At 44.2% G+C, this 15,343-nt stretch overlaps 1 protein-coding gene across 2 annotated transcripts in view; it reads left to right on the plus strand.

Annotated features, from left to right (window-relative positions):
- The first annotated feature begins 3,984 nt into the window (after positions 1-3,984).
- Positions 3,985-15,343, plus strand: part of plcb1l (phospholipase C beta 1-like) — a 163,922-nt gene continuing 152,563 nt past the window's right edge. For both annotated transcript variants that reach the window (XM_084432989.1, XM_084432990.1), the window contains exons 1-2: positions 3,985-4,234; positions 11,607-11,684. In XM_084432989.1, the coding sequence (XP_084289115.1) occupies positions 4,136-4,234; positions 11,607-11,684 (177 nt within the window). In that variant the 5' untranslated portion in view covers positions 3,985-4,135. The remainder of the gene's footprint in view (positions 4,235-11,606; positions 11,685-15,343) is intronic.

The raw sequence follows: 15,343 nt of genomic DNA on the forward strand, positions 1-15,343 counted from the left end.
AAACTCATAATTTAGAGCGTAAATGGAAACAAACTAATCTAGAGGTCTTTAGAATCGCGTGGAAAGACAGTATGTCACGTTATAAAAAGGCCCTAAAAGCAGCCAGGGCTGAGCACCTCCGCAAACTAATAGAAAATAACCAAAACAATCCAAGGTTTTTATTTAACACCGTGGCTAGACTAACAAATAAACAGACGTTACCTGAGCAAAATATTCCGTTACAGTTTAGTAGTAATGATTTTATGAATTTCTTCACTGAGAAAATAGAAAGCATCAGAAACACAATTGTAAATGTACAATCTTTAATGGTGTCTTATGATTCAGCCTCAATTATCCCTCAAGAACAACTACACCGCTTTACTACTATAGGACAGGAAGAGCTAAATAAACTTATCACTTCATCTAAAACAACAACATGTTTATTAGATCCAATACCCACTAAACTACTGAAAGAAGTGTTACCTATAGTGGCAGAGCCTCTTCTCAATATTATTAACTCGTCTTTATCTTTAGGTCATGTTCCAAGAATATTCAAGTTGGCAGTTATAAAACCTCTTATTAAGAAACCACAATTAGATCATAATAATCTAGCAAATTACAGACCCATTTCAAATCTTCCATTTATGTCTAAAATACTAGAAAAAGTTGTGTCCGCCCAACTGGGCTCTTTCTTGCAAGAAAATGATATCTATGAAAAGTTTCAGTCAGGATTCAGGCCGCACCATAGCACTGAAACTGCGCTCGTTAAAATCACAAATGATTTACTTCTAGCTTCTGACCAAGGCTGTATCTCAATACTAGTTTTACTTGATCTTAGTGCTGCGTTCGACACTGTAGATCACAAAATACTCTTAGATAGACTACAAAACTACACTGGTGTTCAGGGACAGGCATTAAACTGGTTCAGATCGTACTTATCAGACCGTTACCATTTTGTCTGTTTAAATGGGGAAAAATCGAAGATAACGTCAGTAAACTATGGAGTGCCGCAAGGATCTGTGTTAGGCCCTCTGCTATTCTCAATATACATGCTGCCACTTGGTAATATTATTAGAAAACATGGAATTAATTTCCACTGTTATGCGGATGACACTCAATTATATATTTCATCACGACCAGATGAAAACAATAAATTATCTAAATTGACAGAGTGTGTTAAAGATATAAAATACTGGATGACCTGTAATTTTCTGCTATTAAATTCAGATAAAACGGAGGTATTACTTATTAGTCCAAAAAACTGCCCACAAAACCTCTTACAATACAACTTTAATTTAGAAGGGTGTCCTGTTACTTTATCCTCTACAGTAAAAGACCTGGGTGTTATATTAGACCGCAACTTGTCTTTTGAAAATCATATTTCATATGTTACAAGAACAGCCTTTTTCCACCTTAGAAACATTGCTAAGCTACGTAATATGCTATCAGTTTCTGATGCAGAAAAGTTAGTTCATGCATTCATGACCTCGAGACTAGATTACTGTAATGCTTTATTAGCTGGTTGTCCTGCATCCTCTATAAACAAGCTACAGTTAGTGCAAAATGCAGCCGCTAGAGTTCTTACTAGATCAAGAAAATATGATCATATAACACCAATTCTATCGTCTTTACATTGGTTACCTATAAAGTTCCGTATCAATTACAAAGTATTACTACTGACCTATAAAGCCCTAAATGGTTTAGCTCCTGGGTATTTAACGGATCTTCTATCGCCCTACAATCCATCGCGCTCTTTAAGATCACTAAATTCGAGGCTTCTGGTCATTCCTAGGATATCTAAGTCCACTAAAGGAGGGAGAGCGTTTTCACATTTAGCTCCTAAACTCTGGAATAGCCTTCCTGATATTGTTCGAGTCTCAGATTCGCTGTCCCAGTTTAAAACTAGATTAAAGACGCATCTCTTTAGCCAAGCATTCACATAATACTTACCTTTTATACTACAGTTGAATCAGATTGAATGCATTAATATTATGAACAGCAGCTACGCTAATTATTTCCCATCTGCTTTTCTGTTGTTATCTCGGGACGCTAGTCCCGAGATAAATACAGATCGTCAGCTCCAGTTTGTATCCAGCCTCCCATGGAAACTACAGATGCCCCAACACCCGTGAAGAGACGACTCGACGCCCGTGAAGAGACGACTCGACGCTGGCGATGTTTATGCCCTAAATCAATACATGATTAACTAACTGTATTTCTCTATGTACATTTCTGAAATGCACTTTCTGTAAAGCTGCTTTGAAACAATATGTATTGTGAAAAGCGCTATACAAATAAATTTGAATTGAATTGAATTGAATATGTGGTGTGTGTGTGTGTGTGTGTGTGTGTGTGTGTGTGTGTGTGTGTGGTGTGTGTGTGTGTGTGTGTGTGTGTGTGTGTTTGCATGAGGGCGCCCTCTGGCTTTTAGAGGGATATGTGGTGTGTGTGTGTGTGTGTGTGTGTGTGTGTGTGTGTGTTTGCATGAGAGCGCCCTCTGGCGTTCAGAGGGATATGTGGTGTGTGTGTGTGTGTGTGTGTGTGTGTGTTTGCATGAGAGTGCCCTCTGGCGTTCAGAGGGATATGTGGTGTGTGTGTGTGTGTGTGTGTGTGTGTGTGTGTGTTTGCATGAGAGCGCCCTCTGGCGTTCAGAGGGATATGTGGTGTGTGTGTGTGTGTGTGTGTGTGTGTGTTTGCATGAGAGCGCCCTCTGGCGTTCAGAGGGATATGTGGTGTGTGTGTGTGTGTGTGTGTGTGTGTGTGTGTGGTGTGTGTGTGTGTGTGTGTGTGTGTGTGTGTGTGTGTGTGTGTTTGCATGAGGGCGCCCTCTGGCTTTCAGAGGGATATGTGTGTGTGTGTGTGTGTGTGTGTGTGTGTGTGTGTGTGTGTGTGTGTGTGTGTGTGTGTGTGTGTGTGTGTGTGTGTGTGTGAGCGCCCTCTGGCATTCAGATGGGGCAGTAAAATAAAATAATCGCAGCCTTTGCCAAATCGCCTGTGGTTTTATTGCGATTAATCGTGCAGCCCTAAGTCTTTACTAACTTTATCTTCAGTAAACTCTGTTCAGATGACTGAACTTACAGGGTTTAACTGTAATTACATTCACTACTGGTCATAATTTTGCAGTCACTGTTTTAAAAAAAATATTTTCAAATTCATACTTTTCAGCAAGAATGCATAAAATAGTTTTTTTTTTTTTTGTGCTGTTCCTCAAATTCGAAACAAAGAGTCATTGTTGTGGTTTCCACACTTTATCAAGTAAGAAATGTTTCCTATTATATTCCTAGCATATTAGAATGATTTCTGATAGATCATGTGGGACTGAAGACTGGAGTAATGTGGTTTTGTCATCACAGAATGATTTTGAAATCATTTATTTAAAAAAAAAAAGTTAAAATAAAAAAGGCTTATTTTATATTGTAATACTATTTCACAATACTCATGTTTTTGACTCCATTTTTGATCAACTAAATGCAGCTTTATGGAGCAGAAGACACTTATTTTAAAAACACAGGAATTGTCCACATTATGTGAATTTGTGTAAAGACTTGTTATTTTTAAGACAACCACAAGATGGGATCAGAGCATTGAACATTGAGCAACTAAACAACTTTAAATCAGAGAACCTGATCAGTAAATATGTCTTTACACTTACAGCCTCAGTTCAAAAACGAATCAACTAAAAACCTCTAGTCAAGATTTTACTCTCAGATAAGCACACACTGTCCTAGTTAAATTAAAGACTTTGAGTTCCCATGTTATATTTCTTTGCACTTTAATTCAGTTTCAAAGAACAGCCTGTTGTTTAATGAATGCAGTCTAACCCAGTTATTTTCATACTATTGCAGAATAATTTCCCCTGTTACGTTCACTGTAAATGTATGTTTCACTTTATTGTACATCTACTGTACATTGTACAAGGCGACGAGTTTTCATCATGACGCGCTCCGGAGCGCACGGACTCATAACAACGGGAGCGCGCATTGGTCTCTGTGCGCGTAACACCGCGTGACAGTGGATATACACATGCACCAATCCCGAGCACTTGCCAGAGTGGCGAGCAATGAGCGGGTTTGCAGAGTCTTGTCAGTGAATGTCTCATCAGTGTCTCAGATCTTCCTGAAGCAACAGCATCGCTCGCGTGAGGTCCACGCGCGTCATGGCGGGAGCGCAGCCGGGAGTTCACGCGCTTCAGCTCAAACGCGTGTCCGTGCCCGAGAAGCTCAGGACGGGGGACAAGTTCATGAAGTGGGACGATGTAAGTAACATTCATGTCAGATTCAGATTCTCAGTGTTCTTGTGGAGCAGTGTTAGCGCGAGCTTTCACGGTCAGTCAAAAGTCACAATTACATGCTGGTTTACTCTAGAATTGTTTTTGTGTCTTATATTAGAATATTTTTGAAAACCTATTAAAAAGCTAGTTTACCCCATAATTAACCTTCTGTCATCGTTTACTCTCCCTCATGTCATTCCAAACCCGTGTGAATGTTTTCCTGGGAATATCATAATCCCAGTGTAGAGAAAGACAGATATGGTTTGGTTCGGAAATGACAGAATTTACATTTAGAGTGATTCTCTCTTTAAATGCAGATAGGTTGTGTAAACAAAGGTATTCTTCAGTGTCAGAATACTGTAATTGCACTATACCGTTGTCATGTCATTTGCATAGTTGCATCTATTTCAGCTCTAATGGACTGTTAGTTTGTTAGTGCTGTTTGTTTGACATCATGTTTAGGCAAATGACCTTTATTTATAACTGTAATCATAACAGATGGCAGCATATGCACCTTGCACGTGAACACGGAAATGTTACGATTCTCTTCAATGTAATGTTTCCTCGAGCTCATATTTTCCCCTAAAGCTTTCCGATACTCCTCTCCTGCCATAAAAGGTCAAAGCTGCCTGTGAAAGTCCTCAAGCCCAAGTGATTCGATTAGAGAAACAAAATGCTGACATAGAGCTTCATGGAGGGACAAACAACTAAACAGCAGAGAAAACCTCAGATTTTACTTGATGATGAGAAACTGTCATCCATGGGTGAATTTGACATTAATTGTAGATAGGTTCTTTGTATTATTGATTTTCCAGAATGAATGCACGTAAGTCATGGGAGAACTATATTGTTTTAATTCCAAGCCTGATTTAAACTGTGATGAGAGATGACAGTGTGTCTGCTTCTGAGGAGACTTTATGTGGGATAGAAGTGGGATTTATATTTTCCCATCAGAAACCACTTCTCTCCAGTCGATCATAATTCGGTTTAAACAGGGACTACACCTGCTGGTTTACTGAACATCTTTAGCGATTTGTTGTGCTTTGGGAGTTCTTCAATTTCCACAGTGTTTTGCCCATCCTATGAACGGCAGAAATGAGTGATTTTATAAAGCACCTGAAAGCACTACTGTATGTATTGAACCTGCAGCAGATCAGAGAAGTGATGAAGATGATGATGATGATGATGATGATGAAGGTGATGAAACCTAATCCGTGATGCTGTAACTGTGTTTCTTAGATAGACATGAACACACAGTTAAATCTCTGTCAAGTGAAGAGGTGTGGCTGCGGCGACTACTCATTCAACAACCAATCTGATTCCTTCAAGTAATTGCATAATCGTATAGTCACGTAATTGTCTAGTCATTTAAGCAATCCACCAACTAGTCGAGTTTGTACATCTTTCAGTAAGAAGAAGCAACGTTCTCATGAAATGTTGTATTTTTAGCACTTCTCGTGGTATTGCCTAACTTTGCTGTATTCCTCATCGGTAAGTCGTTTTGGATAAAAGCTTCTGCTAAATAATTAAATATAAATGTCATGTTTGGCAGTGACAACAATATAAAATAAAAAACAGAACGATGAATGGTGCCGTGTGTTTCCTGACGTGTGCATGAGGAGCAGGGATGCATGTGATGCTCTGGCTCCAGGATTTTCCCAGTGTGTTTCCTGACGTGTGCATGAGGAGCAGGGATGCATGTGATGCTCTGGCTCCAGGATTTTCCCAGTGTGTTTCCTGACGTGTGCATGAGGAGCAGGGATGCATGTGATGCTCTGGCTCCAGGATTTTCCCAGTGTGTTTCCTGACGTGTGCATGAGGAGCAGGAGTGCATGTGATGCTCTGGCTCCAGGATTTTCCCAGTTTTCCCAGTGTGTTCCCTGACGTGTACATAAGGAGCAGGGATGCATGTGATGCTCTGGCTCCAGGATTTTCCCAGTTTTCCCAGTGTGTTTTCTGACGTGTACATGAGGAGCAGGGATGCATGTGATGCTCTGGCTTGTGGATTTTCGCAGTGTGTTTCCTGACGTGTGCATGAGGAGCAGGGGTGCATGTGATTATCTGGCTCCAGGATTTTCCCAGTTTTCCCAGTGTGTTTCCTGACGTGTGCATGAGGAGCAGGGATGCATGTGATGCTCTGGCTTGTGGATTTTCCCAGTGTGTTTCCTGACGTGTGCATGAGGACCAGGGGTGCATGTGATTATCTGGCTCCAGGATTTTCCCAGTTTTCCCAGTGTGTTTCCTGACGTGTGCATGAGGAGCAGGAATGCATGTGATGCTCTGGCTCCAGGATTTTCCCAGTTTTCCCAGTGTGTTTCCTGACGTGTACATGAGGAGCAGGGATGCATGTGATGCTCTGGCTCCAGGATTTTCCCAGTTTTCCCAGTGTGTTTCCTGACGTGTGCATGAGGAGCAGGGGTGCATGTGATGCTCTGGCTCCAGTATTTTCCCAGTTTTCCCAGTGTGTTTCCTGACGTGTGCATGAGGAGCAGGGATGCATGTGATTCTCTGGCTCCAGGATTTTCCCAGTTTTCCCAGTGTGTTTCCTGACGTGTACATGAGGAGCAGGGATGCATGTTGATGCTCTGGCTCCAGGATTTTCCCAGTTTTCCCAGTGTGTTTCCTGACGTGTACATGAGGAGCAGGGATGCATGTGATGCTCTGGCTCCAGGATTTTCCCAGTTTTCCCAGTGTGTTTCCTGACGTGTACATGAGGAGCAGGGATGCATGTGATGCTCTGGCTCCAGGATTTTCTGTTTCACTTTTATCTTCTGTGAGTCAGGATTGTTTTCCTTCTCGCTGGTAAAACTGAACAGAAAAGAGGCTTGCCTGTAAAAAGCTTTTGAAGCCCAGAGTTTTTATGCAAACGCTGGTTGAACGCTTCAGTTTGGTTGTTTACAGTTGCTGAGCAACTTCGCAACTTTACTTCTTTTTTAATGTAGAGTTGATCTGATGTGTGTCACACGTATGTGTCAAGTCAAGTCATCTTCATATAGCGCTTTTAACAATGTAGGTTGTTCCAAAGCGGCTTTACAGAGATACAAGGATAGTTTAAAGTAACTGAGATTGAGAGAGCACACCCAGGTTCCTAGCCGACGACGAAGACTTAACAGAGCAGCCATCAAGTGTTAGACAGTATTCTAGGTTATTATGTGAGGACGTTTTTTGTCCAATAATTGTGTGTTTATCTGCTGTCTCGTCCAGTCAGAGTCTGAACTCTGAACTCTGTTTTCTAATATTAGTTTGGCTGTTTTTACATTTGAACTCAAGTGTTTCAGAATGTAAATCTGTTTTACACTGATGTTATTCTGATTCTGATATGAATATCTGATCTTTTGTCCTCCATCAAGATTAAAAAAAGAAGAAAATAATCAGAGAATAATAGAAAAAAAATGTTTTCAATGAATTTATCAAAAATTAGACTTGGCACAACTGATATATTTTGTATTCAACTGGCAACAAAATAACTGTTATATAATAATATAAAATATACCATATAATCTGCCCAAAATAGTCTGGGGACACTAAGGATCACATCACCGGCTCACTTGGCATTTAACACACTTTTATGGTCATTATTAAACTGTCTTGTCAGATGTCTGACTGCATGCATGTTGCCATTGTGCAGAAAATGACAGAACGTTTCAGTAACGAAACACCTTCAGGAATCCAGAGCTCATTTCTCCAACCATTGATTGGCTCCTCAAGCGTCTGGCTTTAAATGGGAGATACAGGACTCTCTCGTAGGATCGCAACTGTTTCTTCAGACAGCAGTGAGATTTACATGGAGATCAAACCGAGACGGTCTCTAGGAATGTGTGTGTAAAATCATCATCCGCTGTGTAAACGAAGCTCTGTCCTCCTCAGGCTTGGGCTCGTTTTTAACGTTTCATCGAGGAGATGGAGGCTTCAGTGTTTTAGTGTTTAAGGAGGCAAAGTAATCTTTATCTACAAAATTCTCAGCTGTTGTTTCTCTGCCAGTGTGTTTGTCTTACAATGGCAGAATCTGCATCTAAAAGCGTCCCAGTAATAAATCAGGTAGAAACAGGAACCTGTCAGACGAGTTGTTGACCGTATACATCAGTGGTTCCCAACCTTTTTCCTTGGGGCCCCCCCTATGTACATATTTAACAATCCGTGACCCCCCCCCCCAGTTTCGTTCCGCTTGCATTATGTTTGCCATTTGATGTTGGGCAATGTTGTGGTCGCGCCGGCGTCTCTTACATTATGAACGCGCTTGCCACGCGCAACGCGCCTACATTTGAAATAATGAAATTGGAATTGGAATCGGCATTGTAAGCATATGATTTTTTTAAAACTTTGAAAAAATATTTTTATATAAAATTATTAGTGGAACATTTTATGCATCTTTATTCACCTCAAAGCATATCCGCTCCCGCGCCCCCCCTGTGAACTCTGGCGCCCCCCAGGTTGGGAACCAATGGTATACATGATCGGACACACTCAGTAAAAGCTGTGGCGTTTATCTCTTCTCAGAGCACACTGGTCACAGATGTTGTGTTGTGGACTGATACTAAAGCACTGATGTGTGTCGAATGTCTGCATGCGTAATCGGCCCCTGCTGAAGTTTAGGGACTATAAAACACCACTGCGTTCCTCCACAAAAACGTGCTGGTCTTTTTATAGAGCTCCAGTAATATTTGCAGTTGCTATGTGAAGTCCTGAGGGTTAAATGAAACACGAGCTGCTCCTGTCTCTCTGCGTCTGACGGCTCACACTCAACTCTCTGTTTCATTCACGACAAGGTTTGTGTTGCAGGAACTACAGTGCTCTATTTACTCTAGTTCACATCTGTCTTACTCTTTAATATCTCTCTTTTTCTCACATCAACACAAACACGCCATACTTCTAATTCTTCTCATCTACCCATGTTTCTCTTGAACATACTGATTATATTGACTGTAATAAAATACCTGGTGTGCAGTGCTGACCCTGATGACCCTGATGTGTTTGTCTGGTGTTTTGATGTGATTGTCTGTTGTTTTGATGTGATTGTCTGTTGTTTTGATGTGATTGTCTGTTGTTTTGATGTGATTGTCTGGTGTTTTGATGTGATTGTCTGTTGTTTTGATGTGATTGTCTGTTGTTTTGATGTGATTGTCTGGTGTTTTGATGTGTTTGTCTGGTGTTTTGATGTGATTGTCTGTTGTTTTGATGTGATTGTCTGGTGTTTTGATGTGATTGTCTGGTGTTTTGATGTGATTGGTGTTTTGATTTGATTGTCTGGTGTTTTGATGTGATTGTCTGGTGTTTTGAGGTGATTGTCTGGTGTTTTGAGGTGATTGTCTGGTGTTTTGAGGTGATTGTCTGGTGTTTTGTGGTGATTGTCTGGTGTTTTGATGTGTTTGTCTGGTGTTTTGATTTGATTGTCTGGTGTTTTGATGTGTTTGTCTGGTGTTTTAATGTGTTTGTCTGGTGTTTTGAGGTGATTGGTGTTTTGATTTGATTGTCTGGTGTTTTGATGTGTTTGTCTGGTGTTTTGAGGTGTTTGTCTGGTGTTTTGATTTGATTGTCTGGTGTTTTGATGTGTTTGTCTGTTTTTTTATTTGATTGTCTGGTGTTTTGATGTGATTGTCTGGTGTTTTGGATCTGATTGTCGATTGTCTGGTGTTTTGATTTGATTGTCTGGTGTTTTGATGTGTTTGTCTGTTTTTTTTATTTGATTGTCTGGTGTTTTGATGTGTTTGTCTGGTGTTTTGAGGTGATTGGTGTTTTGATGTGTTTGTCTGGTGTTTTGAGGTGATTGGTGTTTTGATGTGATTGTCGATTGTCTGGTGTTTTGATGTGATTGTCTGGTGTTTTGATGTGATTGTCGATTGTCTGGTGTTTTGATGTGATTGTCTGGTGTTTTGATGTGTTTGTCTGGTGTTTTGATGTGATTGTCGATTGTCTGGTGTTTTGATTTGATTGTCTGGTGTTTTGATGTGTTTGTCTGGTGTTTTGAGGTGATTGGTGTTTTGATGTGATTGTCTGGTGTTTTGATGTGATTGTCTGGTGTTTTGATGTGATTGTCGATTGTCTGGTGTTTTGATGTGATTGTCGATTGTCTGGTGTTTTGATGTGATTGTCGATTGTGGTGTTTTGAGGTGATTGTCTGGTGTTTTGATGTGGTTGTCTGGTGTTTTGATGTGATTGTCGATTGTCTGGTGTTTTGATTTGATTGTCTGGTGTTTTGATGTGTTTTTCTGGTGTTTTGAGGTGATTGGTGTTTTGATGTGATTGTCGATTGTCTGGTGTTTTGATTTGATTGTCTGGTGTTTTGATGTGTTTTTCTGGTGTTTTGAGGTGATTGGTGTTTTGATGTGATTGTCGATTGTCTGGTGTTTTGATGTGATTGTCTGGTGTTTTGATGTGATTGTCGATTGTCTGGTGTTTTGATGTGATTGTCGATTGTGGTGTTTTGAGGTGATTGTCTGTGGTGTTTTGATTTGATTGTCTGGTGTTTTGATGTGTTTTTCTGGTGTTTTGAGGTGATTGGTGTTTTGATGTGATTGTCTGGTGTTTTGATGTGTTTTTCTGGTGTTTTGAGGTGATTGGTGTTTTGATTTGATTGTCTGGTGTTTTGATGTGTTTGTCTGGTGTTTTGAGGTGATTGTCTGTGGTGTTTTGATGTGATTGTCTGGTGTTTTGATGTGTTTTTCTGGTGTTTTGAGGTGATTGGTGTTTTGATGTGATTGTCGATTGTCTGGTGTTTTGATGTGATTGTCTGGTGTTTTGATGTGATTGTCGATTGTCTGGTGTTTTGATGTGATTGTCGATTGTGGTGTTTTGATTTGATTGTCTGGTGTTTTGATGTGTTTTTCTGGTGTTTTGAGGTGATTGGTGTTTTGATGTGATTGTCGATTGTCTGGTGTTTTGATGTGATTGTCGATTGTGGTGTTTTGAGGTGATTGTCTGGTGTTTTGAGGTGATTGTCTGGTGTTTTGATTTGATTGTCTGGTGTTTTGAGGTGATTGTCTGTTTTTTTAGTGATTGTCTGGTGTTTTGATGTGATTGGTGTTTTGAGGTGATTGTCTGGTGTTTTGAGGTGATTGTCTGGTGTTTTGATGTGTTTGTCTGGTGTTTTGATGTGTTTGTCTGGTGTTTTGAGGTGATTGTCTGGTGTTTTGATGTGTTTGTCTGGTGTTTTGATGTGTTTGTCTGGTGTTTTGATGTGTTTGTCTGGTGTTTTGAGGTGTTTGTCTGGTGTTTTGATGTGTTTGTCTGGTGTTTTGATGTGATTGTCTGGTGTTTTGAGGTGATTGTCTGGTGTTTTGATGTGTTTGTCTGGTGTTTTGAGGTGATTGTCGATTGTCGATTGTCTGGTGTTTTGATGTGTTTGTCTGGTGTTTTGTAGGACTGCACCACAGTTACGCCGGTGACGCTGCGGGTCGACCCTCAGGGCTTCTACCTTTACTGGACCGATCAGAATAAGGTAATTTCTTTTTTTTCAAATTCTGATTTGAAGCAAACTGTGTCCTGCGTTATAGATAGTCAATAATAGCAAGTGTCTCCTACAGAGTGGTTCGCTTTTATTTAATGCATGTAAGTTTCTTCTCAAAACATAAAGGCATTTTTAGTCTAACCCTAACCCAAAATGGCATCAATGCCTTCATCATTCAGAAAGTCTGTACACACTGTGGCCAGATGTAAGAGTGTGAGCTCTTACAGTGGCTCTCAGGGTTTCATCCCGGTCTCTAACAGCAGTAAGGGAACCATTGGCCAGCATGTGAAGATCTGTGCGACCCTCCAATATTCCCCAGAACATCACTGTCTCACCACCAAACCGGTTATGCTGGATGTTGCAGTCAGCATAACGTTCCCCACGACATCTCCAGACTCTTTCATGCCACCCTCATGAAGTGTGTTTCTGACCGGTTGATACACACCAGGTCCTTCTCTAGGGCTCTTGCACTGCTCCTCCTGTTCCTGTTCCTCCTCCTGTTCCTCCTGTTCCTCTTGTTCCTCCTGTTCCCCCTCCTGTTCTTCCTGTTCCTCCTGTTTCTCCTCCTGTTCCTCCTCCTGCTCTGCCTGTTCCTACTCCTGTTCCTATTCCTGCTCCTGTTCCTCTTCCTGTTCCGCCTCTTGCTCCTCCTGTTCCTCCTCCTGCTCCTCCTGTTCCTCCTCCTGTTCCCCCTCCTGCTCCACCTGTTCTTGCTGTCCCTCTTCCTGTTCCTCCTCCTGCTCCACCTGTTCTTCCTGTCCCTCTTCCTGTTCCTCCTCCTGTTACGCCGGTTCCTCCTGTTCCTCCCCCTGTTCCTCTTCCTGTTCCTCCTCCTGCTCCACCTGTTCTTTCTGTCCCTCTTCCTGTTCCTCCTCCTGCTCCACCTGTTCTTCCTGTCCCTCTTCCTGTTCCTCCTCCTGTTACACCGGTTCCTCCTGTTCCTCTTCCTGTTCCTCCTCCTGCTCCACCTGTTCTTTCTGTCCCTCTTCCTGTTCCTCCTCCTGCTCTGCCTGTTCCTCCTGTTTCTCCTCCTGTTCCTCCTCCTGCTCTGCCTGTTCCTACTCCTGTTCCTCTTCCTGTGCCGCCTGTTCCTCCCCCTGTTCCTCTTCCTGTTCCTCCTCCTGCTCCACCTGTTCTTGCTGTCCCTCTTCCTGTTCCTCCTCCTGCTCCACCTGTTCCTCCTCCTGCTCCACCTGTTCCTCTTCCTGTTCTGCCTCTTGCTCCTCCTGTTCCTCCTCCTGTTCCTCCTCCTGCTCCACCTGTTCTTCCTGTCCCTCTTCCTGTTCCTCCTCCTGCTCCACCTGTTCTTCCTGTCCCTCTTCCTGTTCCTCCTCCTGTTACGCCGGTTCCTCATGTTCCTCCCCCTGTTCCTCTTCCTGTTCCTCCTCCTGCTCCACCTGTTCTTTCTGTCCCTCTTCCTGTTCCTCCTCCTGCTCCACCTGTTCTTCCTGTCCCTCTTCCTGTTCCTCCTCCTGTTACGCCGGTTCCTCCTGTTCCTCCCCCTGTTCCTCTTCCTGTTCCTCCTCCTGCTCCACCTGTTCTTTCTGTCCCTCTTCCTGTTCCTCCTCCTGCTCTGCCTGTTCCTCCTGTTTCTCCTCCTGTTCCTCCTCCTGCTCTGCCTGTTCCTACTCCTGTTCCTCTTCCTGCGCCGCCTGTTCCTCCCCCTGTTCCTCTTCCTGTTCCTCCTCCTGCTCCACCTGTTCTTGCTGTCCCTCTTCCTGTTCCTCCTCCTGCTCCACCTGTTCCTCCTCCTGCTCCACCTGTTCCTCTTGCTGTCCCTCTTCCTGTTCCTCCTCCTGCTCCACCTGTTCCTCCTCCTGCTCCTCCTGTTCCTCCTCCTGCTCCACCTGTTCTTGCTGTCCCTCTTCCTGTTCCTCCTCCTGCTCCACCTGTTCTTCCTGTCCCTGTTCCTGTTCCTCCTCCTGTTACGCCGGTTCCTCCTGTTCCTCCCGCTGTTCCTCTTCCTGTTCCTCCTCCTGCTCCACCTGTTCTTTCTGTCCCTCTTCCTGTTCCTCCTCCTGCTCTGCCTGTTCCTCCTGTTTCTCCTCCTGTTCCTCCTCCTGCTCTGCCTGTTCCTACTCCTGTTCCTCTTCCTGTGCCGCCTGTTCCTCCCCCTGTTCCTCTTCCTGTTCCTCCTCCTGCTCCACCTGTTCTTGCTGTCCCTCTTCCTGTTCCTCCTCCTGCTCCACCTGTTCCTCCTCCTGCTCCACCTGTTCCTCTTCCTGTTCTGCCTCTTGCTCCTCCTGTTCCTCCTCCTGTTCCTCCTCCTGCTCCACCTGTTCTTCCTGTCCCTCTTCCTGTTCCTCCTCCTGCTCCACCTGTTCTTCCTGTCCCTCTTCCTGTTCCTCCTCCTGTTACGCCGGTTCCTCCTGTTCCTCCCCCTGTTCCTCTTCCTGTTCCTCCTCCTGCTCCACCTGTTCTTTCTGTCCCTCTTCCTGTTCCTCCTCCTGCTCCACCTGTTCTTCCTGTCCCTCTTCCTGTTCCTCCTCCTGTTACGCCGGTTCCTCCTGTTCCTCCCCCTGTTCCTCTTCCTGTTCCTCCTCCTGCTCCACCTGTTCTTTCTGTCCCTCTTCCTGTTCCTCCTCCTGCTCTGCCTGTTCCTCCTGTTTCTCCTCCTGTTCCTCCTCCTGCTCTGCCTGTTCCTACTCCTGTTCCTCTTCCTGCGCCGCCTGTTCCTCCCCCTGTTCCTCTTCCTGTTCCTCCTCCTGCTCCACCTGTTCTTGCTGTCCCTCTTCCTGTTCCTCCTCCTGCTCCACCTGTTCCTCCTCCTGCTCCACCTGTTCCTCTTGCTGTCCCTCTTCCTGTTCCTCCTCCTGCTCCACCTGTTCCTCCTCCTGCTCCTCCTGTTCCTCCTCCTGCTCCACCTGTTCTTCCTGTCCCTGTTCCTGTTCCTCCTCCTGTTACGCCGGTTCCTCCTGTTCCTCCCGCTGTTCCTCTTCCTGTTCCTCCTCCTGCTCCACCTGTTCTTTCTGTCCCTCTTCCTGTTCCTCCTCCTGCTCTGCCTGTTCCTCCTGTTTCTCCTCCTGTTCCTCCTCCTGCTCTGCCTGTTCCTACTCCTGTTCCTCTTCCTGCGCCGCCTGTTCCTCCCCCTGTTCCTCTTCCTGTTCCTCCTCCTGCTCCTCCTGTTCCTCCTCTTGCTCCACCTGTTCCTCTAGTTCCTCCTCCTCCTGTTCCTGCTCCTGCTCCACCTGTTCCTCCCCCTGTTCCTCTTCCTGTTCCTCCTCCTGCTCCTCCTGTTCCTCCTCTTGCTCCGCCTGTTCCTCTAGTTCCTCCTCCTCCTGTTCCTCCTCCTGCCCCACCTGTTCTTCCTGTCCCTCTTCCTGTTCCTCCTCCTGCTCCACCTGTTCTTCCTGTCCCTCTTCCTGTTCCTCCTCCTGCTCCACCTGTTCTTCCTGTCCCTCTTCCTGTCCCTCCTCCTGCTCCACCTGTTCTTCCTGTCCCTCTTCCTGTCCCTCCCCCTGTTCCTCCTCCTTTTCCTCCTCCTGCTCCACCTGTTCTTCCTGTCCCTCTTCCTGTTCCTCCTCCTGCTCCACCTGTTCTTCCTGTCCCTCTTCCTGTTCCTCCTCCTGCTCCACCTGTTCTTCCTGTCCCTCTTCCTGTTCCTCCTCCTGCTCCACCTGTTCTTCCTGTCCCTCTTCCTGTCCCTCCCC

The sequence above is a fragment of the Rutilus rutilus genome (genome assembly GCF_951802725.1).
Source record: "Rutilus rutilus genome assembly, chromosome: 15".
In the NCBI taxonomy this organism is placed as follows: domain Eukaryota; kingdom Metazoa; phylum Chordata; class Actinopteri; order Cypriniformes; family Leuciscidae; genus Rutilus; species Rutilus rutilus.